Here is a 26,492-nt window from a genome sequence, read left to right on the forward strand (position 1 = left end):
TTTTGAAAATATTTTTAAAATGGCTTAAATAAAATAGAAAAATATTTTTTAAAATATACTAAGGTTCATATAGAAACATTTTTTTAAAATATGATATTGTTCTGGTGTTTTTTTTATCGAAGGCAAAATGTATTTGTTAATTAAAACTAGCCAATTTAACTATTTTTATTAGTCTTCATAGTTAAATATTTGTTAGTGGATATAATAAATTGGATATGACTGGATGAATTTTTACAACTAAATTATGATAAATTGAATCCTTAAAATAATTTTTTTGATGGAACAAACTATATTTAAGGATCGTTGTTTTTATTTTTTAAATAGAATACATAGAATGTAATTAACTACTAACCAATTATTACAAAATCTAATTTGCTGCAACTTAAATGTCCCCTTCAGTCTCCTGCCTCATCAACTTGCTGTTTCGGTTGTGTTGGGAACCTAACTCTGTAGTTCTTGCTTCTGCATTTTTATCTTTCTTTCTGTAACAAAAAAAAAATGTACAATACGATGTACGGTAAAAGTTCAAATTTGAACGTGCATTGTCTTGATGAAAAGATGTTTGCTTTGAAAAATGCAGCAAAAAACATTGGTGGTGTATGAACGGATGAAGATGCTTATAGTCAGGGAAATGGACGCAAAGTGCAGCATTCAAGATTATATGGCTGCATTTTTTGTTCCACCTTATATTTTTTCAACTTTTTAATGTGACATATAAAGTCAATAGTAGGAAATCTAACGAATTGATAGTGTTGATCATATTAGTATCTTATTTTAAAATTAATTTCAATTGAAAATTTAATAAAATTCAAGGAAGGTCAACAATACCTACCTAAAGAGAAAATGTTTCAATAATTTGCACAAAAGTTTTATCATTACTTACAATGTCCTTTTGACAAGGTGTTATTTTTAATAACAGACCCTAAGACAATTTTATTCCAGCTAATAACATGATTTTGATGAATTAGATAAATATATATATATATATATATATATATATATATATATATATATATATATATATATATATATATATATATATATATATATATATATATATATATATATATATATCAACAAATGATTTTCTTTTCAAATAAAATTGAAAATAGCTATAAAAAGAACTGTCGTGAGTCAAGTATACTTAGTTTTAAATAAGAAAAAAATTATAAGCACCTTTTAAAATAAAAGTATTCATTGTAGTAGATATAAATTAATTAGTACAATTTTTCTTCTTGATAAAATTCTTTAAAATAAATTAGTGTGTTTTAAACTTGTGTATCAATATAGGTCATTATAGATTTGAGTTCAATTTACTAAGAATCTTACTTATCTTGATTGAATCCATAATGAACTCGAATTGACTCATTAACTCATTGAATTTTTTTAAGTTATATTATTATATTACAAAATTTGTTATTTTTTAGACTACTTAACAACTCACTCAATTTATTATTTTTAAGTTATATTATTAACATTATTTGGATTTAACTTTATTTAAATTTTAATTAGAAAAAAATTATCATGTTTTTTAGAATTGAAAAAAAAAATGTTGTAATTAAATAAGTAACTGAATCTATCATCGTCCATGTACCTAATTGAGTAAAATTCAATTTTTTTAAAAGATTTGAAAGAGGGTCAATATTGCATGTTAAAAAAAAAGAGGGCAAAAAGGTCTTTGCGGAATATAGAGGCGCGTTTGGAGTTGAGGAAAAAAGGAGTGCCGCGTTGGTAGCATATAACTTAATTCGTCCCCAAATACGTTCATACCCAAAGAAGGCGAAGGGAGGGGTTTTTGTCTCGCGGAGTAAACACAAGACAAGGCGTGATAGAGTGCGTTTTTGTCTGTGTGGTGAGTGAGAGTCACAGAGTAATTGAGAATTTCAAATATTGGTTAACAAAAAAAAAGAATAAGGGACCGTTGCGACTCGCTCGCGCCATGGAGAAGGAGAAGGAGAAGGAGAAGGAGAAGGAGACGCAGAATGAGCGCCACCACGCCAAGACACTCATCTGTGCCCTCAACCTTCTCTCGCGCGACCTCCCTCTCCCTCCTCATATTCTCAATTCCGTCTCTTCCATCTACCGCAATCATGTAACCTCTTCTCTTTTCTTTTTCTCTCTTTCTCTCTCCTTTCGCTAATCTTGCGTTAGGTTTCGCCGTTTGTTTTGCTCTTCGCACTTTCTTGTTTTGTTCGTATGTGTGTATGCGCTTGGAATTTTGTGCACTCGCCAGCTACGTCGCCACTCGTCTACTCAATGTGCAAAACGTTGATTTCCTTTTCGGTTCCGTCGTTCATGTGTTCAGCTCTATTTTGTGTTACAGTTTACCTAGCCGTACACTTCTGGTGTCGTTTGCTTCTAGACTGTTCGTATAGCTCAGTTATGTTGTATTGTATGCCGCTACATTTTTATTATTATTATTTTTTTTGCGTAGAATTTACTTGTTGTTATTGAAATTGTAGGATGATGGAGGTAATTCTGGAGAGGACTTGATATTGGATCTTGAAGATGCACTGTCGAAGCAGCGTCCAAACTGCGTGTCTGGTTTTAAACTAGAGAAAGCAAGGGAAAGTCGGTATCGAAGTCAGATTCAGCATCGATTGAATGATCTTCAAGGTGAATGATTCAATTTATAATCTGTTTGCTTGTTTCCGTGTTGACTTGGTGCTGAATTTGGATATAATTTGTAAATAGTTTCTTGGTGCTTGTTTTGTCTACCCTTAGTGGGGGAATTAACCGAACTAAGTGATAACATGTGATTCATGTAGCTATCCTCGTCTACCAGTGATTGATGTGATTGCATAATGTTGTTATACTATTGATTGTTTTTAGAGGTATGGCTTGTGCAAGCCCGTTTATTGAACTGATTGGAACTATGGCACATATATTTCAAAAAGTTTATGTGGTTAGGATGATTGCTTTGTCAGGAGGAGAAAAGTGGGTGGAGGCAGCAAGTTTCATAACTCAGTCTTATTACTTTCTGACCATTATACAACAATTCATTACAATCATCAAATATATTGAGAAAGAATCATTCTCGTCCCATCAATCATTAAAACTTTCAATTAGCTGGTTGTATTTGGTATCAAAGATCTTACAAAAGTTATGCTTTAGTATGTTTATCTTCTTGGTGTATGAAGTTATAAACAAATTAAATCTGAGTGTATTAACTGTAGAGTGTAGTTTAAAAACATGTATATGGCTTGAAATTCAAGTCAACCATATGTAGTGTAGCTAACTATATTTGGTTTAGATACCTTTAGTTTATATATCTGGCGCCTATTTAGTGTTTCAAGAGAAGAATTGAGTCAACTCACCAGATTTGGATGATGTAGTTGTGTCTGTTGCTTCATCACATCAGCTGCATCAAGGAGGAAAGTCTGTTTCACTTTTCGATCAAACAACTCACTACTCCTCAGGACCTAGAAAGACACATCAAGCACCTCATAGAAACACTTATATTTGCCAATATATTTTTATAAGCTTGTTAGAGAGGGTGAATAGGATAAAGTATCCTTCTGACATGAAGCTATCTGTTTTGAAACTTAACTGTAGTGTTTTGAAGTGGCTTTATGTTATCTCTGAACATGTCTCTTGATATGACCATATACATTAAGTGGTAGTGGTAGCGAAGTTGGAGCTTTGACTATTTTACTGAAGAACTGTATTACTGTGTTGATCCAGAATTGCCTTCAAGCAGGGGAGAGGACCTGCAGACAAAATGCTTGCTTGAACTTTATGGACTAAAGGTAAAATTGATTCTGGGATTTTTCTACAATGCTTAGTTATTGTGAGTCATGTCTAATGAAGCGTTACCAAACTTTCACAAATTGATTGCTAATTTTTTATAGTTGTCCTGCTTTTTCTTTTGATGCACCTGAAGTGCGACATAGTTTGACTGGTATAATAACCATTTTAGCTAACTCTTTAATGTAATGAAAGTTGAAAATAATTTACAGTGAGGAAATTAGTTGATTTTTTACATTCGTTATCAACTGCAACCGAGAAATGACAAATAATTGTGTCCTTGTTGGCAAGGACTTATTTTCTGGCAGCTTGCAGAGTTGCAGATGAAGGTTCGTACTGATGTGAGTTCTGAATACTGGCTCAATGCTAAGTGTGCTTATCCGGACAGGCAATTGTTTGATTGGGGCATGATGAGGCTGCGTCGTCCATTGTATGGGGTTGGAGATCCATTTGCCATGGATGCTGATGATCAATTAAGGAAGAAACGGGAGGCTGAGGTAATTTTGTTTTACAGTGATAAGTATGTTCCCCTCTTTCCTTTTGTGTGTTTAAAGCTGATTTCGTACCATGGATATCATGGTTATTGCTACATCTGCGGATTTAAAGGCTTCATTGATGCAATGAGTTTACGTTTTCTTTTATGCTTTGACTAGAAAATCCAATATTATCTGTTTGTAAATATGAAATATATAATAAACATTTTTCACCTGGGATAGGCAAAGGAAGAACACAACGGGCTTTATTTTATTAAAAACTTTGTAATTTGTCAGTTGTTTATCAATTAATTCTCCAAATGAACAATAATAGTATGGTTGACAAATTGGGAAAAGGGACAAACAAATTCACATAGGCATGCTTATGGCGTGACGAGGGAATATAAATTTATCTGGAATTTCAATTGTTATAGATCACCAGCCATACTTGTACTAATTAAATACACAAGACACAGGTGTAGTGAGTCAATTTCTATTTCCTGATGTCTGTGTGGTTTGAATATAAAATGAAACTACTCTATACAACTCATCTCATTTAGTTTCTCACATGCAGAGACTATCAAGATTAGAAGAAAAGGAGAAAAATCATATAGAGACTAGAACAAGGAAATTTTTTGCAGAAATACTCAACACTGTCCGTGAGTTCCAATTACAAATTCAAGCTTCTTTGAAGAGGAGAAAACAGAGGAATGATGGTGTCCAGGTACAATTTTCTTCTCTTATTTTTTATTTATTATATAAATCATATGTGGAAATTGAGGAGGGCAGAATGGAAAAGGTGGTCGTTCTCAATGTTCTTATTGTAAGAGAATGCGTCATACTTAAAAAACATGCTACTCCTTGACCGATTTTCCTGAAAAAAGTAGCAAATGTTTCGTTAAGAACGTTTGGAAAAAAAGTTCTCTGAAAAAGAATATCAGAGTATCTTTGCTTAAAGTCCAACAACCAAGCCCAAGCATCTTTAACACCTATGATTTCAATAACCTACGTTTGTCAATCTATGGATAGTTAAGGTCCATGGATAATTGGCTCAAGTGCTTTTGATCACATTATTGATTTTCTATTTTCTTCCTTGTCTTCTCCTATTTTTTTTATCTTATTGCCTTGGAAAATAGATATAAGGTTGCTTCCAAAAGAATTGGTCAAGTCTCTCTTTCTCCTCTAAATTTGAAGTTTGTTATATCTATTCCTAATTGTTGTTCTTTCAATCTTGTTTCTCTAAGTCAATTGACCTAATAAATTGTTCTGGAACATTTTATGTTTATTCTTGTCATATATGAATGTGGTATAGATTGACTAATTGGTGTATAACATGAATATCAAGGTCTCTACTGTCTAGAAACAACTCCTTATGTGTCTTGTTTTGCTGCTCCATCTCCAAAACTTCTTCATGACTACATAGGACGTCCAAACTTATTAAAGTTGAAAATGGTTCTTGGTCTGAACAAATTACGTGTATCAGATTGTGAATCATGTCAATTACACAACCATATTTAGTCTTCTTACCTAAACAATATGAAACAAGATGTAAGTCTGTTTTTTCCATCATCTATTTAGACATTTACTTTGCATTTGTGTAGTGAATTTCATAATTTATGAGACATTTAAATACATCGAATTTGAATTGATCTCATTTCACACTGTTTTTGAATTTTTTTCATTTGGATAAAATATTTCGATTACCACCAAAATCCAAAACAAAAATTATATATGAAGCAATTTTTAGTAATTCAAAACATCAATATTGATGATATTTTTTTGTCAATATTGGTTCATGTTATTTTTCGGTTAAAGCTCATCAAGATTTTTTCAACTAATACCGATAAAGTTTTTTCTCAATCACAATTATTTAGATTGACATCAATTAGGATTAATTTTATGATGCTATTGGTTGGAGTCTTTTTGTTGACTTTTCAATTGATGTCAACTAAAAATTCTCCCAATTGACATTGGCAAAAAAAAATTATAATTAATGTTCACCAAAAATTTTCCTAGTCAGCATTTGAAAGAAAAATCCTTAGAAATTATTGACAAAGCAAAACATAGGTGTTGATGATAAAACTATAATCACTGCAGACATTGACAAAAAGATAACCACAATTATCGTCAATCGAAAATATCTAGTTCACATCGATGAAAACATAGTCTACCTGATTTCATTAGAGAAAATCTTGGCTATCGCTCGAGAAATAACAATTGTTTACAACAATAGATAAAAATAAAACAATCTTTAACAGTTTAAATGAAAAAAAAAAGTTTATTAACATTAATAAAAGGGCCCTATTCGATATCAACCAAACAAGGCCCTATTCAATATCAACTAAACAGTCGTCTCAATAATGGGTCAATCTTAGTCAAGTCCACCGCAAATCGAATTTAAGAGAGAACACAAAGAAAAATCACATGAATTTGAATTTGAGAGTATGAAAAATTTTAAACTGTTACTTTTTTTGTGGAATTTAAAATTTTCTAATCTTAGATAATCCAATTACTCATAAAACGTAAAAAAATTAATTTCCTTAAAAATACTGTATCCAAAATATATTTTGTTATAAAGCATTTCAAATTCTCTATAAAAATTAATTACCCTCTTAAAGTTGTATATCCAAACACATCATTAGGGTCCAAGTAGTGTAACATCTTTTGGGTTTAGATATTGTGACTTTTATGGATGAATATTGTCGATGTATTTAAGTATATTCAATGAAAGATTGATCTCAACTTTTGTCTATTTTCGAGTTTTTCTTTAATGGGATCAAGAATCCATTTGAATAATAATTAAAATTTCTTTAAGTGACAATGCTAAAGAATTCACGTCTTATACTCTTTTTATCCTCACAAGGAATCTTTCATCAGTTCACATGTTCACTCACACCATAATAAAATGGAATAGCAAGAAGAAAAAAATAGACATCTATTTTGAATTGCACGAACTTTGTTACTCAAGGCTAATGTTCCTCTTCATCATTTGGGTGATGGGGATCTCACTACCTTCCTAATAAATAGGATGTCTTCTTCATCTCTTGCAAATAAAATCCTTCATTCAACCATTTTTCTAGAAGAGTCGTTGCATCACATCTCTTCATGTTTTTGTTGTTGTACTTGCTTTGTTCATGATTTTTCTCCAGGCATATTCAGCCTTTATTGGAGGACTATCAAAAGTGTTTTTCTCACGTCTTCTAAAGGGTTATTGATGTTATTCTCCGGTTACTAGATGAAACTACGTATCAATTGATGTCACATTCTTTGAGGAAACCCGTTTACTTTCTTTTTCCTTGCAAGATTCCAGTTCTTTTAAACAAATCTTACCCATTCCATCCTTCAATCCATCATGTTCATTGTGAGTCTTCTGTTTGAGAAATCCAAAATAACTCTCCAACTGGTAATTTAATAGGACCATCTCCTCTCAATATTTATCAACATAGGAGACAAAGGATTGATCACACCTCATACTAGTTGTACAATTTGTTGTACAGATAACTTTTCTTATATGCTCACGTATACTAGTAATATTGCAGAGTTCTTACTCCTTAGACTATTGTTTATTTCGGAAATATGATGAAGATTTTTTTTAGCTTAATGTTGTGTCCTTTTCAGTTCCTGGACAGTTCATTTTAGATGAAATTTTTGCTCTTCATTGTGGGTTAAGATAATATTTTTTATTCTCATAAATACGTTTGAAGGCATGGCATGGAAGACAAAGACAACGAGCAACTCGGGCAGAGAAATTGAGGTTCCAAGCCTTGAAGGCTGATGATCAAGAAGCGTACATGAGAATGGTGAAAGAGAGTAAGAATGAGAGATTAACTTTGCTTCTTGAAGAAACAAATAAACTACTAGTAAATTTAGGAGCAGCTGTTCAACGTCAAAAAGACAAAAAGTATTCAGATGGTATTGAGCCATTGGAAGATTCTGAAGCAGATTTACCAGAGTCAGAAAAGAATGGAATTTCTAAGGAGTCACCTATTGATGAAGATGATATGATCGATTCTGATCATAATGGTGATTCCAGTGATTTACTTGAGGGTCAGCGGCAATACAATTCTGCCATACATTCAATTCAAGAAAAGGTCAGTACCTATGACACCTCTTGGAGAAAAAATACAAAGTTTTTCAACACAATTTTCATGCTTTGTTAAACTTATTTCTTACTAGACATTTACCATAATAGCTTATTTGGGAAATTAGACGCCCGTTTCTATTTGGTGTAATGCATTATCTTTCAAGGGGGTTTGGAGGAAATGTCAACTGTGCTTCATTGATATATTTTATTTTCTTTGTTTTCTTGATTGTGTGTGTAGGAAGATTTCTTCTCCTCCAAATGTGTTGTATAATTTCCTATTTTTTTGAGTTTCTTCTTTTGAGGAAAATAAAATAAAAAGGTCGCTCCTTAGTAGTTGTTTGAGTAAAAGTTGTAGCAACGCAATGGAAAATAACCAACTTAGTTGCTTACAGGTGACTGAGCAACCATCTATTCTTCAAGGTGGAGAGTTAAGACCATACCAGATAGAGGGGCTCCAGTGGATGCTTTCTTTGTTCAATAACAATTTAAATGGAATTTTGGCTGATGAAATGGGGCTTGGGAAGACGATACAAACAATTTCGCTTATAGCATATCTTATGGAAAACAAGGGTGTTACCGGTCCCCACTTGATTGTTGCTCCAAAGGCAGTTCTGCCAAATTGGGTCAATGAATTCACAACATGGGTTCCTAGGTATGCCCAGAGCAGACATTGTAAATTATTTCTTTCCCCTCTTCGCAAGGGGAGAGGAGATATGCATATGTTTGTGAATTTTGCACATCATCATCATAGTCACTTTTAATTTTCAAAACTCAAATCACGTGTTCTTTTTCTTTCTGATTTAGCATCACAGCTATTCTTTATGACGGACGGCTGGATGAGAGGAAGGCAATGAAGGAAGAGTTATCAGGGGAGGGGAAATTCAATGTTTTATTGACACACTATGATCTTATAATGAGAGATAAAGCATTTCTCAAGAAAATTCAATGGAAGTACTTGATTGTGGATGAAGGGCACCGGTTGAAAAACCATGAGTCTGCTCTGGCAAGAACCTTGGACAATGGGTATGATTCTGCCCAACATATAGTGATGACATGGATTAATATGTTTACTTCCCTAAAATTCTTGGTTATGATAGCCATCTATTTTATTTAGGACAACTCTAAACAGTTCTGATGACTGCACTGAACTAGAAAAGAGATATAATGAATAAAAATGGATAGCTTTCATAACATATAGACGATCAAAGTATTCAATGGTTAAGTCAATCCATTACATGATAGTGTAGTACCACACTTCAGGTGGTTTAGATCCTCTCTTCTCTAATTCTTAAATATTTTGGGTGCAGTTATCACATCCAACGAAGACTTCTGTTGACTGGTACCCCAATTCAGAACAGTTTGCAGGAGTTGTGGTCTTTGCTTAATTTTCTCCTTCCAAACATTTTTAACTCGGTTCAAAATTTCGAGGACTGGTTTAATGCCCCCTTTGCAGACCGAGTTGATGTCTCCCTCACAGATGAGGAACAACTATTGATCATCCGGCGCCTGCATCAAGTGTGTTTCTCTCTTCTAGTTTCCTATACTTGTACTCTTTTCCCCTCTTCTCTGATGTGTTTCATTCCATCTTTAGGTAATAAGGCCCTTCATATTAAGAAGGAAAAAAGATGAGGTGGAAAAATTTCTTCCTGGGAAATCTCAGGTCATACTCAAATGTGATATGTCAGCCTGGCAGAAAGTATATTATCAACAAGTTACAGATGTAGGCAGAGTTGGGTTGGACAACGGTTCGTGTCTATTTCTTGTCTTCCAGTTATTCCCTGTTTCACTTCTTTTAGCCACGTAAAAGCATACATTTTTTCTCATACTTTCTTTGGTTTTCATATTGATATGCTAAAGGTATTCATCCTGTTCCCCTCTTGCACTGTTGTTGCCTCCATTGGTGGTTCTCAAACTATGAATTTAGTTTTATCTTCAACATGCTTGTGAAATAAGTTTAACCCATCTTTTGGGAAGTAAGTTATGAGCCTATTCCCCCCAGTTCCATATATTTTCCTTATTAATATGTTTTACCAATTTCAACTTTGTTATGAATATGTGAAATATGACCATTTTCTACTTCAAGATAAATATGGCTTTCAATGACCTATTATTGGTGTCTTGTCTTCCCTCTTACTAAAAAATAGTACCCAGACTTTTAACATCACTTGTTTCACATCCCTGTACGATTGTCTGGTTTCTTAGAACTTCCTAACAAATTTTCCCCAAATATTTATATTTTACAGGTTCTGGAAAGTCAAAAAGTCTACAAAATTTAACAATGCAACTCAGAAAGTGTTGTAACCATCCCTACCTATTCGTGGGAGAATATGATATGTATAAACGTAAGGAGGAGATTGTTAGAGCATCAGGTAAGTTTGAACTTCTTGACCGTTTGCTCCCAAAACTTCGCAGAGCTGGTCACAGAGTCCTCCTTTTCTCACAAATGACTCGACTTATGGACATTCTTGAAATCTATTTACGACTTCATGATTTTAAGTATCTTAGACTTGATGGTTCAACAAAAACTGAGGAAAGAGGCAATCTTCTAAGGAAATTTAATGCTCCTGACTCCCCATACTTTATGTTTCTCTTGAGCACTCGTGCTGGAGGTCTTGGTTTGAACTTGCAAACAGCAGATACTGTTATAATCTTTGATAGCGATTGGAATCCACAAATGGATCAACAAGCCGAGGACCGAGCGCATCGCATTGGACAGAAAAAGGAAGTTAGGGTTTTTGTTTTGGTTAGTGTAGGATCAATTGAAGAGGTGATTCTAGAGCGTGCAAAACAAAAAATGGGCATTGATGCCAAAGTTATCCAAGCAGGACTTTTCAACACAACTTCGACAGGTTTGTAGTTTGTGATACTTTTGCCTAAAGGGCGATGAAAAGGGGAGATTTTTTCTTTCACTGGTTCAGAACACGTAATACATTTATGCCAGCAATTTGCCTCCTATTCTTTATAACCTTCATCTAGCAATTCTTCGTGTATATATAGTATGCATTTATGTTCTTAACTGTCACGAGCTATGAACTGATTACATGGATAAGTAGTCCTTAATCTTGGATTCTATTTATTTGAAAATCCAATTTATTACATGTCAAAAGTTAAAAGATTTAAAATTTCAATTGGAATCAGTTAATTATTCCATGCAATTGTGTTTACCATATTCGTGCTCCTTAGGTCGTATTGCTAAATGATGAAGATAATTTGAACCACTAGTATTTTTGTGTGTGCAGCCCAGGACAGAAGAGAAATGTTAGAAGAGATTATGCGCAGAGGTACAAGCTCACTTGGGACAGATGTGCCGAGTGAGAGAGAAATTAACCGTCTTGCTGCCCGATCTGACGAGGAGTTTTGGCTGTTTGAGAAAATGGATGAAGAGAGAAGACAAAAGGAAAATTACAGATCCCGTCTCATGGAAGAACATGAATTGCCAGATTGGGTATATTCTCCAATTAACAAGGATGATAAGTCCAAAGATTTCAACAGTGCTGTCACTGGAAAACGGAAAAGAAAAGAAGTGGTATACGCAGATACGTTGAGTGATCTGCAATGGATGAAGGCTGTGGAGAACGGAGAAGACATATCAAAGTTTTCAGCTAAAGGAAAAAGAAGAGACCACCACTCATCTGACAGCATTGCTCAAGCCAGCGATAACACAGTAGCAGAAGAAAGTTTAGAGTTGAGGACTGAAAGTGTTCCTATGACAAACGATCGCACGAGTGAAGATAGTTTCCATGTGACCCCTTCTTCAAAGAGATTCAAATCTGAAGGAACGAATTTCCTGAAACATACATACGAGGATGTTGGAAGTGGTTTGAACCACCATGTGTTATCATGGAATACTCACAAAAAGAAGAGGTCAAGTTTTCTGGGCCAGGGTTCATTATCTGATGCCAGAGGGCATTCTTCCAATGGAAGAGCAAACTGGAACTGATTTGAGTTTAATTAGTCATTGCCTATGGGTGCCAGAATTTTGCACAACTATTGATTGTGATTCTGCAAGAAGATCTTAGGGCAAAAAAGACAAGGAACTTTCGTGTATTAGGCCAGATTTTTCTATTATGTATGCAACATCCATATTTAGCTAAAAAAGTTAATGAAAGAAAATATTCGAGGCTAAGTTATATTCTATTTTTTGGTGGATGCTTGAATTACACTGTTTTTCCTTGAGAAAATAGTTTAAGCAGATGTCATAATTGTATGATTACAAATTGATATCTACATGCATGTTTGGTTTTGCTTCACGAAATATAGTTTCATAAATTTTACACGTGTTTGGCAGTTTCAATGCAGAACCAAAAACAGTTTATTAAATTTATTTCTAACTTGGAAAACTATAATGATTGATAGATTGGCAGTATGAACAATGTAATAAATTAATTTACAAAGCCAAAATTTGTTATATTTGCAAGGTATACTTCTTAATTTAGAAATTTTTGATCCATCTCTTCCATCTAAATACTATCTAAATACTAGCTTTAGCATTATTAATAGTTTCAATATAATATTAAACTTCAGCAAATTTGACTTTTGAACATTCATATATTTTCATTGATTATTTTACTTTTTTTTTTATTATTGATATTTTTCTATCCCGCCTTGAGCGCATAAGTTTAAGTGGACAATTTAAAAAAAAAAATTAGTATGAAATTATATAATCACCTTTCTTTGGTTGCAAGGCAAAAATAATTAAAAAGTGAGAAGAGAACAAAAAATTGAAATAGATTAAAAATTATATTTCTTCCATGGGTAGAGAAAGTGAAAAAAAAAAACGAAAATGATCATTTTTAAAAAATAACAGATGAGAGGAGGATGCATTTTAAAAATCAGTTTTATTTTATATTGCTTTCACATTATATTATATTATATATATACACACGCGCGCGCGCAAGAAATGAAAAATAAAACATTTGGGACTAAAGAAAGACGACATCTTCGCAACTTTCCATATTATATTAACTTTTTACCCTTAAATTAATTTTATTTACTTCCTTCTCTCAAATCAATTACATCTTCATCCACACATTTATAATTAATTATTTAAAATTTTATTCGGACATAATCATTTTGTATATAAATATAAAAATTACACTATAATTTTATTCAATTTACATGTGTTACTACATTTTTTAATTTTTTAAAATCCTTTCAAAACTTCAATTCACTAATTATAATAATAATAACAATAAACATTCACAGAGTCTTACGATTTTCTTCAATTTTTAAATTTTAAAATATTTAATTTTTTTATAAAACAAAATTATATTCCAACTTACATCATTTTTAAATTTCTTTTCTCCCACAAACTAATTAAAATTTATTTTTCCTAACTTTAATCAAGCTTTTTAATTTAATTTGTCCCACTTATCTTCACCCTCCCCTACTAGAAAACAAATAAAATATAAACAGAAACCCCTCCCAAATTTTGGTCATTGGAAAACTGAATTTAATTCAGCCATGGAAAACATCATAGTGCATGCTCCTTTCCAATCCTCTAACAGAACGAAAACAAAAAATTCACAAATCCAGATGGAAATTCAGCTCCTTTAGAACCAAATTTTCTATTACTACAGCACAAGGTCTATTCCAGAAAATAAATTGACCACAATCCATTCGAATAAATAAATTTTAAAATATTATGTTATTTAAAGAAAAAAAAATCTGAGAATGCTGCTATAATAGAGTCTATTTCGGGAATTGAAGTTGTTCGATGTTCATTGGGTAAATAATTTTTAAGACTTTAATAAAGAAAAAAATCTCATTTGTCCATAAATTTAAGCTAGTATTTTGATAATAGAGTTGTGTTCAAAAAGGGAAAGGTGAATTGGCTCCCATAAACAGCTAGTAGTTGAACATCTCATCAAAAGCAGAATCATATGTAAAACAAAATAACACATCATCGAAGAATACAAGATGTCATTACACTAATGACTGCTGGGAAGCAACTGAAAATGATAAAATCTACCTTAATGAAATGAAACTAAAAAAAAAAACAAGGTTTCGCTACATGTTGCAGACATTTTATGTCCCGTCGATGATTGTCTGCTGGCAATTGATGAACTTGAAGTTACATAAGAGTTGCTTGAGCAGCAGAACATGAAAGTACTTCAACTGCTTCAGTTCAATCAACCGCAAGGTTCTTCATTTTGGATTCCAGTTCATCTGCATCACCTTCTTCAGATTCTTCGTCGATGTCTTCTCCATCGGGGTCATTTTCGTCTAATGGACCCAGCACGTCAGGAGAACTCTTAAATATATCCGTCAACTCCTCAATGCCTTCTTCGGAAATGAAATTGCCATTAATATTCAGATGTTTGAAATCATCCTTTTGCACCACAGTCACAGCCAATTGACGAGCTCCATTTCTGGTTATTTGGTTGGCACTTATATCAACTTCCTTTAACTGACCATGACCTTCTATGGCTTTACTTATCAGGTTGGCACCTTCATCCTTGAGTTCATTCTCAGAGAGGTTCAACTTAGACAGAAACTGCTTTGCTGCAATGCAGGCTGCAATTGCAGGAGCAGCATCAGCTGTAATGTCATTCCCGCTCAACTCTAAAACTTCAAGTTGAGGTGCTGACTCCTTAAGAGCATCGACTATAGCAATTGCACCATCATCTGCCAAATTTAGGTAGCTCAGGTATACCTCTCTTAGCTCTGTGTGCTTGGAAAGAGCTTTACTAAGAGAAACCCCACCTTCAGTGCCTAACATGTTGTCTCGTAGATCAAGCTTCTTCAGATGGGTACAATTCCCTAAAGCATCACACAAGGCAACTCCACCCTCAGTGCCTATCCTAGTGGAGGAACAACGAAAATCCTCCAATGAAGGAGAACGCTTCACAACCTCGGCTATAGCTAGTGCCCCTTCATCGCCAGTCATGTTATTATGAAAATGGAGAACTTTGAGTTTCTCTGTGAAAGGAATCAACTCACAAACTGCTCCAGCAGCTTCCTTTGAGATACCGTCATTCATCAGATAAAGCTCCTCCAAGCATTTCTGGGATTTCAAAAGTGCTCCAAATGCTCTAACACCTTTTTCACCTAATGCATTGTCCGAGAGGTTTAAGGAATTCAAGACACTGCCTTCAAGGGCCGAAGAGAATATTTTCATAACATCAAGAGCTTCCGCTTCTGGTCTTCCAGCAATGAAATCTGATAGATCCACTTCCCTAAGCTGGTCCTTGAGGGAAGTGAGAATGGGCTCGGCAACTTGTGCTGCTCCTATCCCAAAGCTTCTGTTGCTAAAACATATTTTGGTGAAAGAATTCCCTGGATCCTTTAATGGACTTAAAAGTTCATGTGCCTCGTCTGCTTCAATGAATGCCCGTTTGCCTTTAGATATATCAAAAACAGATTCATGAGGCGTAGTGGTGTGAGAAGATGTCACCACTTCATCCTCCTTTCTACCAGGTCCTCTTTTGAGAACATCAAGGAGGAGCTTACTACATTCTTTGGCATAAAGCTGAACCGCAGAACCTCCATCACCATCTGGCTCTTTCTCATAGTGCAGGTTTGCTGTTGCAAAAGCCACATCTTCAATCCTCTTTGCATTCTCTTCAGCCTCTTCCCTGTCCAAAGTTCCATACTTCTGTGTGAAAAGAGATTTAGTAGTCAGATTGTTGGTCATCCTCTCCACAAGTGTCTGTCTAGTGTTCTGACTAGGAGGCCATAATTTGATTGAAAATGATCTCTGCTGTGAATCGGGCTCCATGTCAATGATACCTACAAGAACAACTAGTGTAAGTATGTAATGGAACATTCGAGGATACATAACAAGAACAGAAATTAGTTCATCCCAACTAGTTCGAGAAAACAATTTTTAATGGGGATGCTTATCCCCAATATGGTATCAGCCCTTCGAACAGAATACAAAACTGAAGATGTCAAACTGAAAATACATTTCAAGAGATACGGCAGTTAAGTTAGTAGTTAATCTTGTCGTCATTATTGAAGGCCCCATACCCCCAACTGTTGAGGACAACTTAACACAAATTAAAGTTTTGAATGGATAAGAAAAATCTTTCGCTGGACGGGTCAGTAATAGGAGCACAGACACAAGAAATTCCCTCCATGAAATAATTGCTGTGACGAATACCATAAAAACGCAACATTGATTGCAAAAACAAAGTAGGACACTTTCTTTCCGTTCCAATCATAAACTATTTATGAAACAGATTAAACATTGAAAACATGATGAGAAAATGAAGACGGTTAGAGTTTATAGTGGAAACTTATCAAAACGTGTCACGAATGTGTGTAGAGGGGTGTTTCCTGAAGAGAAGAGAACGCCCACAAAACCGTCGACAGCAATAAATAACCGACAAACAGTTTGGTTTGGTTCATTCACCCACAAATCAAATCCATCCGAATAAAAATCTCAACTTTAAGCTAGAATGCGACAGATCTGACACTATGCAAAGCTACAAACTTTAAACACAACTTTGAAAGCCATTGGAGAAAGCGCGAGGAAATGGGAACAGTATAAACAAAGATGGGGAGGAAGACAAATTTAAGAAACCGCAACGTGCGAAGCAAAAACCTTATACATGAGAAAAGGGTACCTCTTTTTCCGTCGATCTGAGGATTAATTACCCCTCTACTGCAGTTCACTCTGCAGTTTCGCACAATCCTTTAATTTGAATGGTACAACCGTATAGTAAACCAGAGAGAGAGAGAGAGGATGAGGAGGGAAACGTTAATGATGCTAAAGAAAAGGATCAAAGAGAGTACTTTTGTTAGCACCAAAACAAAAGTGTTGTTTTTAAAAGTGGCATGCCATTTGTTGTCATTATAATCCTCAACCCTAGAGAAACATCACAACAAAATTTGAATTTGTGGATACTCCTCTAACGCCGACCTAATTTCAACAACACAACTTGTTTTCCTTGAGGTTTTTTTCTTAGAAATATATTAATTAGGGTGTGTGAAATGGTTAATTCAGTGGTTAAAATTTTTTAAATTTTATTTAATTTTTGAATTTATAAAAGAGTTCAATAACTACTATCTGCTTAGTTTTATTGAACCACTTTTTAATCACATTGCAGTTTCAGTAATCATTTTGATATTAAATTGGATATTTTTCGTGATCAAGTTATAATATTTAAATCAATTTATAGCTTTTACATATTTAAATACTAAATCACATTTCTTTCATTTAATCAATAATTAATTTATCAATGTTTCAGACATTTAAACAATGATTTACTTTTAAATTATCAATTTGGATTTAGTTATGTTACTCCGTATAGTTTAATAAATTAGTTCTGAAACACCTTTTTTTTAGTGAGCTTCGTTTTCATCATATATTCTCCCATAATTTAATAAACTGTATCTTATGGACAAAAAATAATTTTTCTTTAACCTTGATACGAGTTATTATTCAAATATATTTCTAATATCTACAATATTTCCTTTTTACTATTAATCCAACGGTTTAAGAAATTGTTAGTTAACATCATATATATATATATATATATATATATATATATATATATATATATATATATATATATATATATATAATGTTCAAGATTCATATACTCCTAATAATTGTGTTCCTTATGATAAGTCGTCTTATATTTTTAAGTCCAATTGAACATATTAAGTTATATTTACGTCACTGTACAAGTAAAAGATGGATTTAAGTAAAACGAATTACACTGTAACTATTCAAAATTTATGAATTTAAACTGGACCTTTTCATATTAATTTCTAATGTGCAGCAAGCACTTCTGTTGTCTACCACGAGTTTTCATTTTACAAAACAAATAATAAAATAAATATTTGAAAAAAAAATGTACAAAAAAAAAGTAGTATGAAATTAGATATATTGTTGAAAGTCTCACGTCGTTAATTAAAAATAAGACCAATTTATAATATATAATGATACAAATCTTATTTTATAAATCAATTTTTGTGTGATTGAATTAAGTTTAAAATCCATCTCTTAATCTAATATTAGAATAATGGTTAGAATTTATCTTAGCAATATAAAATTCCGTTAGATAACTTGATGCTCTTTCTTTCTTTCCAAGATATTATTCATAATATGCCGGGTACATTTTGTTTTGCAGACAGTAGCGGGGTATAGTGGGTTCTAGTTTATAGTTATCTACTTCATCCTAAATAATTCAAAATTCAGTAAAATACTCATAAACATTCAAATTATCTTCGCTAGAAGTAGATGCTTCCATGGAAAAAAATATCAAGAAATAGAGTTTAAATTTAATTCAAATCATAAATCTTATCTGTAAACCGATATTTATACCAACTTATGTATTTTATATTAATATTATTTCTAATTATGTTTGTTTGAGCAGACGGATTTGTGATTGAATTTGCGCGATCATTTGCGGGATTCATGGATTTTTCATTTTGTGCTGATTTGATGAGATACGAGGGTATATATATGTGTGTGAAAAACCTTTTTTGTCCTGAAAGAAACATGCAATCTCAAGAGTGACATTATTCATGGTTCACAGTGCAGTGATGCAGGTTGCAGACGAGCTGATAGTGTCCATGATTGTGCAAAAGAATTGGAGGTTGAGCTGACAGCGTGGTCGTCAAAATGGGTTCAAGATTGAGCTGACAGTATCCATGGTTATCCAAATGGACCCGAGGTTGAGATTGAAGATGAAAGAGAAACCCATTCGATGTTGAAGAATAACCGATTTTGTGATAGAAGATAAAGCAAGTGGAATCAATTCCACCAAGTAATCGATTACGTTGCAGCGAGTAATCAATTCCACCTTTCAACAAAAATAATATACAACTTCAACAAAATTAAAGTCCATAAAAGACATTAAAAAAGAGTATATGAAAGAGAATATCACCGTGTATGAATAGAGAACGAATGGCAAGAGAAAAATATAGAAAAAAATTATTTTAAATAGAATGGTCAAAACGGATAACTCAATTCGACCTGACACCACGAGTTGATCATTTAGTGAGTCAATCCAACTTGACTCACTTATTAGCAAGCTAAAAATATTTAAATCCGGTCCGACTCACCATAGGTTGGTGTATTAAACGGGTTGGCTCACTGACTCACTTAATTATAAGTTTTTTGAAATAAGAAAAATTATAATTTTTTTAATTCAAATCTAAATAAATTTCACTCTAAAATAGTTTTAAACTTCAAACATAATTCAAAAAAATATATGATACAATCTAAGCGTAATCTAAAAACAAACATAAAAAAATAAACAAATAAGTTTTTAATATTGATCATTTTTGTATCACTTGTTCATTTATAATATTAGAAATGAATAGATAAATTTATAATATTTTTCTTTCTTGAAATATCTTTTCTTATCTATATTTATAATATAATAAAAAGAATACTAACTAATAATATTGAAATACAAAATAATAAATAATTAAATTAAATTATATGTATCGATGAGTTTTACAATTTTTTTATTTGCTTTATTTCTTTTAAAGTTTCGAACCATTTTTTTTAACATGTAGACAATTTATTGAAGTAGGAGTTAAGTGGACTGAAAAAAGTACCAATACAAAAACATTATCAAATTGATTGTTTATATTTTATCTAAATTCAAATTAATCTTATTTCGGCATATACAAATTAAGAATTGGAAAATGATACTTGAACAACCATTTTTGACAACATTTAGACACGCGCACACGTGTCAAAATCTGAGTGGTCCATTTTCATTTAATTTTTCCAACTAGACCACTCAGATTTTGACACGTGTGCGCGTGTCTAAATGTTGTCAAAAATGGTTGTTCAAGAAACATTTTCCTTAAGAATTCTCCTAGGTTATTTTGGTACTATTTAATACAAACTTTTGAAACATAAGTTGGAGAAATTGGCGTGATTGGTTAAGAAAACAACAAGAGCAAAATTGGGCAGAATGCAACAACACAAAACAGAAACGAGTGATGATACTTCGTTCTAACAACTCCCTTACGATCCCTCTGCAACAAAACACCCTCTCTCCAATTTATTCCACCAACTATCCCAAGTTGGTGTTCAAACAAGGAAAGAAGCCATGGAAGTGATGGTGATCTTAGTATTCTCGATTTGATGATGGTAAATCTGAAAGCAACGTTCCTCTCCCTCGTCACCCTCCTACCCACTTTCCTTAACAGCATCATAGTACCAAATCCCTGTGTCCCTAGATCATTCTTCCCCGTTACAAAAATCAACATCTTGGAGCACCCTAGGGAGGCCAAACTAGGAGCCCCACAACCCAAAGGATCGATCAAAGGTTATTGATGACGTGTGGCGCATCAGGGTACGCAAACCTCCACACCTGCATGGCCGAACTCTCCTCAAACCCATCTACAGCTTTGGACAAAATCGGCTTAGAGCTCCAAAACAACGGAAAAACAAGAACCACACCCGCTATTTTCACACCCCCTAACAAACCCCCACTATCAATACCCACACGATGAACTGCGTTGTGTGCAATATTGGCAACTGCAGTATTCAGTAGATCACCCCATAATTTATGAATAATTGCCTTTTGTACATATTCAGTAGATCACCCCATATAAATATTCTCTTATAAAAGATTTATCTTGCTGATAAAAAGAAGACAAAGTTGAAAATTACATTAACTGTTCACCATATATTCGTTATGGTAACTGAATTCATAAATTACTGTGAACAATACTGATACAGAAGAACCTGCTCTTCTAATAAGATATCAGTAACATTATAAGTCATACAAACAAACAAAGCATTCTTATAGCATTGAAATCTCCGACAAAGAAGTTTGGCCTACTCGTGCAGAAACAATCGCAAGCATTTGATCATCTTCATTGCTTTCTCAGAATCGGGATGGAAGATATGATAAACATGATCCTCACCTTGCTCTTCAAACAGTTCCAGTTTTCCTTGCCACCCACTCTTTCTCACACCCTCCAAGTACCAAACCCCTCTATCCCTAATTTTATCCTCGCTAGCCACACACACAATAATCTTGGAACACCCAAGTCCATCCAAGCTTGGTGCCCCAGGAGCGAAGGGGTTGACCATGGGGTTATCAATGCCACCCGGCGCAGAAGGGTACACAAAGTCCCAAACTAAACAGAACAAACGCTGTTTGTGCCCTGTAACAGCTTCGGATCCAATTGGCTCCGAACTGCAGAAGTAAGGATGGGAGAAAATAGCTCCTAATATTTTAACATCACAAGGTAAGGGTTCAGTACCAGCACGCATGGCAATGTTGTGAACTATGTTCCCACCTGCACTGTCCCCCCCGATGAAAACTCTTTGGAAATTACCGTGGGAAATCAGCCAAGGATCTTCATTGGTGGCGTTGTTTTGATTGGAATGGGACGCAACCCATTTGAGAGCGTCCCAGCAATCATGGTAACATGCGGGGAGAGGGTGCTCCGGGGCGAGCCTATACTCCACGGAAACCGCTATGACGTTTGTTTGGGAAACGAAGATGTTGAAGTAGCGATGGTATAGTTCGGAGAAAGCGGACTCAAAGAAAAATCCACCACCGTGAAAGTAGACCAAGATGGGCAACTTCTGAGGATGGTCTTGGTCACTGGTTGGGGCTAGTTTGGGAAGGTAAATTCGAGCTGAAACAGGAGGGCTTTGAGAGATGACGATGTCTTTGGATGAGACCCCTGTTAGAGGGTCATCAATTGAAGGTGGGACAAAGGGTGTTTCTCTTGGCCTTTCCACGGTGCCGTCACTGAAGACTCTGATATAGGTAGGTAGCTCTGCAACGATCTCTTTTGGGTTGGTGGAAGCCATGTGAACAGAGTAATTAGAAACAGAGGAGTTAGGTTTTTTTTTAGACAGAAATACTGGTGGAGTTTTTATGAGTGATTAGCCTCACAACCATGTTTTCATAAATAATGGCTGAGATATGGGCTGATTGGGCGTCACGGAATGGGGACATGTACATGGTCCCACAACCAATTTTTATTTTTAATTTATTTGAAGATAGTTTTTTTATCTCAAACCTTATATTTTTTTTATAGACTTCAATTTTTTATTTTAATTTTCAGTGTTAATATTTTTTTTCCATCTTTACTGGACTCAAACACACTTTAAAAATAAAAGATAATAAGCTAATGCCGTAACATTCAGATAAAAAAAAAATTTATTGCTAATACATGCTTTCTTAGAGCAATAATGCGATAATGTGCATGAGTTGAAAGAGAAAAATATATAATATAAAGAATTTGTTAGGTTGCTTTCAAGGGACAGAGATACCAAAAGTTATAAAAAAAAAGTTATCACGAATAATGAGGTGAAATAATTCACTAAAATATATAATAAATAAGTTAGATATTAGTGGATGTCACATTAATCAACGTGGCGTGTTTCTTTGAAACTATACAAAATTTGAGAGAAAGGACGATGAAAGATTTAAGTGTATTTTAAAATAAAGTTTTGTATTATTTTGAGTGGATTTAAAAGTGAAAATAAGTGAATGAGGTTAAATAAAATAATTAATAAATAAAAATAAGATTATAAAATTGTTTTTTTATGTTAAAAGTAATATGATTTTTTTTGGATGAGTGAGAATATTTGTTGAAAAAATGTTAGTCAATAATTTGAAAACAATAATAATAAAAGAATTAAATATTTAGATATTAATTTTTATTATTTTTAAAATTATGTTCAAATGTTGTATTTTTTTTTTAATTAATAATAATTTAAAAAGTAAATTTTTTGAACATGAATCCTTACTATTTTATTTAACACGTGAATTAGTCAACTAATTGATTTTTTTACCATTTATAAACACATGAAAATTAGTTATGGACTTGGCTCTTTCTCATCCACAAACATCATTCAAATATATGGTTGTTAAACACTTTCAGAGACATAAATCTTAGATGAATTTAATAATACATGATTAAAAATATAATAGTAAAATGATTAGATGAATTTAATAATAAATAATTAAAGATATAATAATAAAATGACAGCTCATCTTTGTAAATTTTCACAACTTTTACTAGATGGGATTATAAGGATATTCCGCGAATTAAAGAATACACTCTTTCTGTTGTCAATTTGTTTTTTCAATTCGTATTTCCATTAAGGCACGTTGTACTATATTTTGATATAATACTATTAGAAATTGATCCTTTATTTTAAAATATTTTTTTACGTGTAATTGTTATGTGCCTATGATGCCTTCAATTTCAATACTAATCAATCACAACTTTAATTCTTTATATTACTAAACTATTCAAATAATTTTTCTATTTACATTTCCACGCAGACAGTTTTTACATATATCTATTTTAGCTAAAAATTACTTCGTTTGAACTTTTATCCTTAATTATAAGTTGGATTGAAAAGAATACGCAACTAACGGCAATTTCAAACGGAAAGTCTCAACCATGAAAATAGCTTCATTCATTATCTTGATGAACTTCTTTCATGGAAGACAAAACGTTTCATAAAAGACAAAATGAATGATAAGATAAAGTAAAGATGCAGTTTTTAAAGATTAAATAATTGGAAGTCTCACGTGTTTGATATAAAACCAATTTATAATATATCCGATAATAAACTTTAGATGGCCATTTCAATATTCAAGACATATTTGAAAATAACATAATTTAGAAAATATTACCGGTATCCAATATAAGATATATTTCATTATATGTAAAAAAAAGTAATTGGGACCCATTTTTTGTGGCCTCCATTGAAAATTTACCCTGGCGTGATATGAAGTAGAGTTGTACAACATGTAAAGAGACGTGACTGTCTTGGACCCAATTGGAGTTGTCTGTGTCTTCGCAACAATTAAATACAAAAGAATTAAAATAGAAAAATAATAGGAAGAGCTAAAGAATGGAGATCAAAGGAAGAATTGGAGAAAGGTAATAATGTAAGACAATTTTTATTGAACGTCATAAAGTAGTTTTATTACAGGCAGAAAATGGAGAAAATAAGAGTGAGTGGTGAGGGATTAAGCATCTAATGATTGACTAGAAAAGAAGCGATGAGGTTGATCAATTTGTAAGCGTTACGAGAGTCTTGATTGAGGGCTGGTTGGAGGAGATGGTAAACATGATCCTCGTTTTCCTGACGAAAAAATTGAATTTGACCTTGCCAACCACTTTTCTTCACAGCCTCATAGTACCAAACTCCTCTGTCGCACAAACCGTCCTTCTCAGCAACGCAGATGAAGATTTTAGAACAAGCAAGTTGAGCCAGACTGGGAGCACCGGGAGCCAAAGGGTTAATGAAGGGATTATCGATCCCACCTGGTGCAGATGGGTACGCCAACTTCCAAACAAGATTGTAGAAGTTCTGCTCAATTCCATTAACAGGCTCAGACCCAACAGGCTGTGAGGCATAAAAGTAAGGATGAGCCAGAACAGCGCCCAGTATTTTAACGTCTCCAGGCAAGGACTGATGCCCAAAACGAAAGGCAAGAATGTTGTGGACTATGTTGGCACCTGCACTGTCTCCTCCTATGAATACTCTGTTGAAGTCACCATGGTGAATGAGCCATGGCTCAGTGTTGTCTGTGGGGTATTTGGTAGAGTCAGAATGTGATGCAACCCATTTGAGAGCCTCCCAACAATCATCATAACTTGCAGGGAGAGGGTGCTCTGGGGCCAGTCTGTACTCCACGGAAACTACCATAACTTTTGCCTCAGAAACCAACTTCAGCAGATGGACGTCGTAGAGTTTGGAGAAGGCGGATTCGAAGAAGAAGCCACCCCCGTGAAAGTAGACGTAGATGGGAAGCTTCTCTGTCTGGGAATTGGAGATGTTTGGGAGGTAAATTCGTGCCGAAATTGGTTTTGGAGGTTTGTTTGAGATTGCAATGTCCTTGGACGACACTCCTGTGTTAAAGTTGTGCAGCGTCGGTGGCACAATCGGAAAATCGCGCGGACGTTCAACGGTGCCATCACTGAAGACGCGAACTCACTCGGGTATCTCTGTAACGATTTGTTTGGCATTGGCATTGGTGGTGGTGGAAGCCATTTTTAACTGAAGTTGCGGAGATGGAAGCATGAATGGTTGGATTGGAACCCTTGGCATTTATTTATAGCTGCCATTCAACTTGAAATCGTATCCAAAACGAAAACGACTTTGACTTAGTTAAAACAATTTGCGCGTAGTACTATTGGTGGGGTTAAGCGTTTGTTGATCGATCTTTGATCAAAAGTTACACTGTAAGTCTTTTTACCTAAGAGATAATTAGTCCAAACACCGATTGAAACTTATCTCACGTTAAATCCACCACAAAATTGTTCATACGTCCTCCATCATAAATCATCATGTAGGGAGAGATAACACACTTACAGATATAGATATTTACACTTGTAAGATATTGTTTCCTTTAAATTAAACATTCACCAATTTATTTTTGATACCACTCTAAAAAATCTCTTATTAATGGAATATCCAACAAATCACTCAGATTCCACTAAAAAGACACATTGTAATATAAAATAATAATATTTTAACTATTATTTTTATTTTTGACGTAAAATTTAAAATAATAATTACTATATTTATATTACAACATTAATTGTTTTACTAATTAAACTTAAACTGATTTTAGCATCAAAATATACCTAAGAGACACTATCGATTTAGAGAACAGTTTACCAGAAAAAAAAGAATAACATCAGAATATGCTACAAAGAAATCTATATTATATTCTAATAGAAAAAAAGTGACAGATTTATATATTGTGTTACTTGGTTGAAGTGTGTACGCAATTTCACATTTGTACAATTTTTTGTTAATTTTTATATTTTAAAATATAGTTAAGGTTAGAAAAAATCTGAAATATGTGCATTAAAGATTAAATCTCTATACTGCTAATATTTTATCCTCTTTTTAATCAAATTTGTCCGTGACTTTGGAGTGGAAAATAAACGTTTCAACAACTTAACTTTATTAATATTAATTATTTATTTGAAGTTAATGAATGCACTACCTTAAAAACTAAATTTCTCATTCAACATAAGGTTTTAAAAAAAAAAGGTAAATTACCAATTTCAAGAGTTATTCATTATAACCATAAGATTAAATACACCTGCAACAGATAAACTGTGACGTCCCAATTATATAGAAAAACATATATAATAAAGACATCATTGTACATAATATAGAAAAGCAGTCAGGAGTAATTAGAATTACAGTCATTTTCAAAAAGCTTTAAAATTTCAACTTTAATAAAAAGGGTCTAAACTGTAAACTTAAA

General features: G+C 33.4%; 3 protein-coding genes and 1 pseudogene across 4 annotated transcripts; 1 reads left to right on the top strand and 3 right to left on the bottom strand.

Annotated features, from left to right (window-relative positions):
- The first annotated feature begins 1,757 nt into the window (after positions 1–1,757).
- On the top strand, positions 1,758–12,430 carry LOC108326024 (probable ATP-dependent DNA helicase CHR12). Of its 2 annotated transcripts, XM_017559250.2 has the most exons (12): positions 1,758–2,092; positions 2,463–2,616; positions 3,685–3,749; positions 4,056–4,244; positions 4,795–4,944; positions 7,925–8,311; positions 8,697–8,956; positions 9,109–9,327; positions 9,612–9,819; positions 9,896–10,049; positions 10,548–11,153; positions 11,544–12,430. In XM_017559250.2, exons 1-12 carry the CDS (start codon positions 1,940–1,942, stop codon positions 12,242–12,244), a joined length of 3,246 nt encoding a protein of 1,081 aa, XP_017414739.2. In that variant the 5' UTR covers positions 1,758–1,939; the 3' UTR covers positions 12,245–12,430. The 2 variants fall into 2 exon arrangements, with proteins under 2 accessions (XP_017414739.2, XP_052730298.1); XM_052874338.1 differs by lacking the exon at positions 1,758–2,092 and having other exon boundaries at positions 2,601–2,616; positions 4,039–4,244.
- A 1,755-nt stretch (positions 12,431–14,185) lies between these two features.
- Positions 14,186–17,129, bottom strand: LOC108324157 (RAN GTPase-activating protein 2). The gene is made up of 2 exons (XM_017557008.2): positions 16,875–17,129; positions 14,186–16,035 (listed from the first exon to the last, which is right to left on the bottom strand). Exon 2 carries the CDS (start codon positions 16,022–16,024, stop codon positions 14,432–14,434), a length of 1,593 nt encoding a protein of 530 aa, XP_017412497.1. The 5' UTR covers positions 16,025–16,035; positions 16,875–17,129; the 3' UTR covers positions 14,186–14,431.
- A 3,067-nt stretch (positions 17,130–20,196) lies between these two features.
- LOC108324771 (2-hydroxyisoflavanone dehydratase-like) lies at positions 20,197–20,822 on the bottom strand (the record flags this gene model as incomplete). The annotated part of the gene is given in 3 exon segments (XM_052874096.1): positions 20,197–20,457; positions 20,460–20,549; positions 20,552–20,822. Coding segments are annotated over 3 exon segments (510 nt in total), but the record flags the coding sequence as incomplete, so codon positions are not given.
- A 67-nt stretch (positions 20,823–20,889) lies between these two features.
- LOC108326550 (uncharacterized) lies at positions 20,890–25,275 on the bottom strand (annotated as a pseudogene).
- Between the last annotated feature and the right edge of the window lie 1,217 nt (positions 25,276–26,492).

This window comes from Vigna angularis, chromosome 3, assembly GCF_016808095.1.
Source record: "Vigna angularis cultivar LongXiaoDou No.4 chromosome 3, ASM1680809v1, whole genome shotgun sequence".
NCBI classification, from domain to species: domain Eukaryota; kingdom Viridiplantae; phylum Streptophyta; class Magnoliopsida; order Fabales; family Fabaceae; genus Vigna; species Vigna angularis.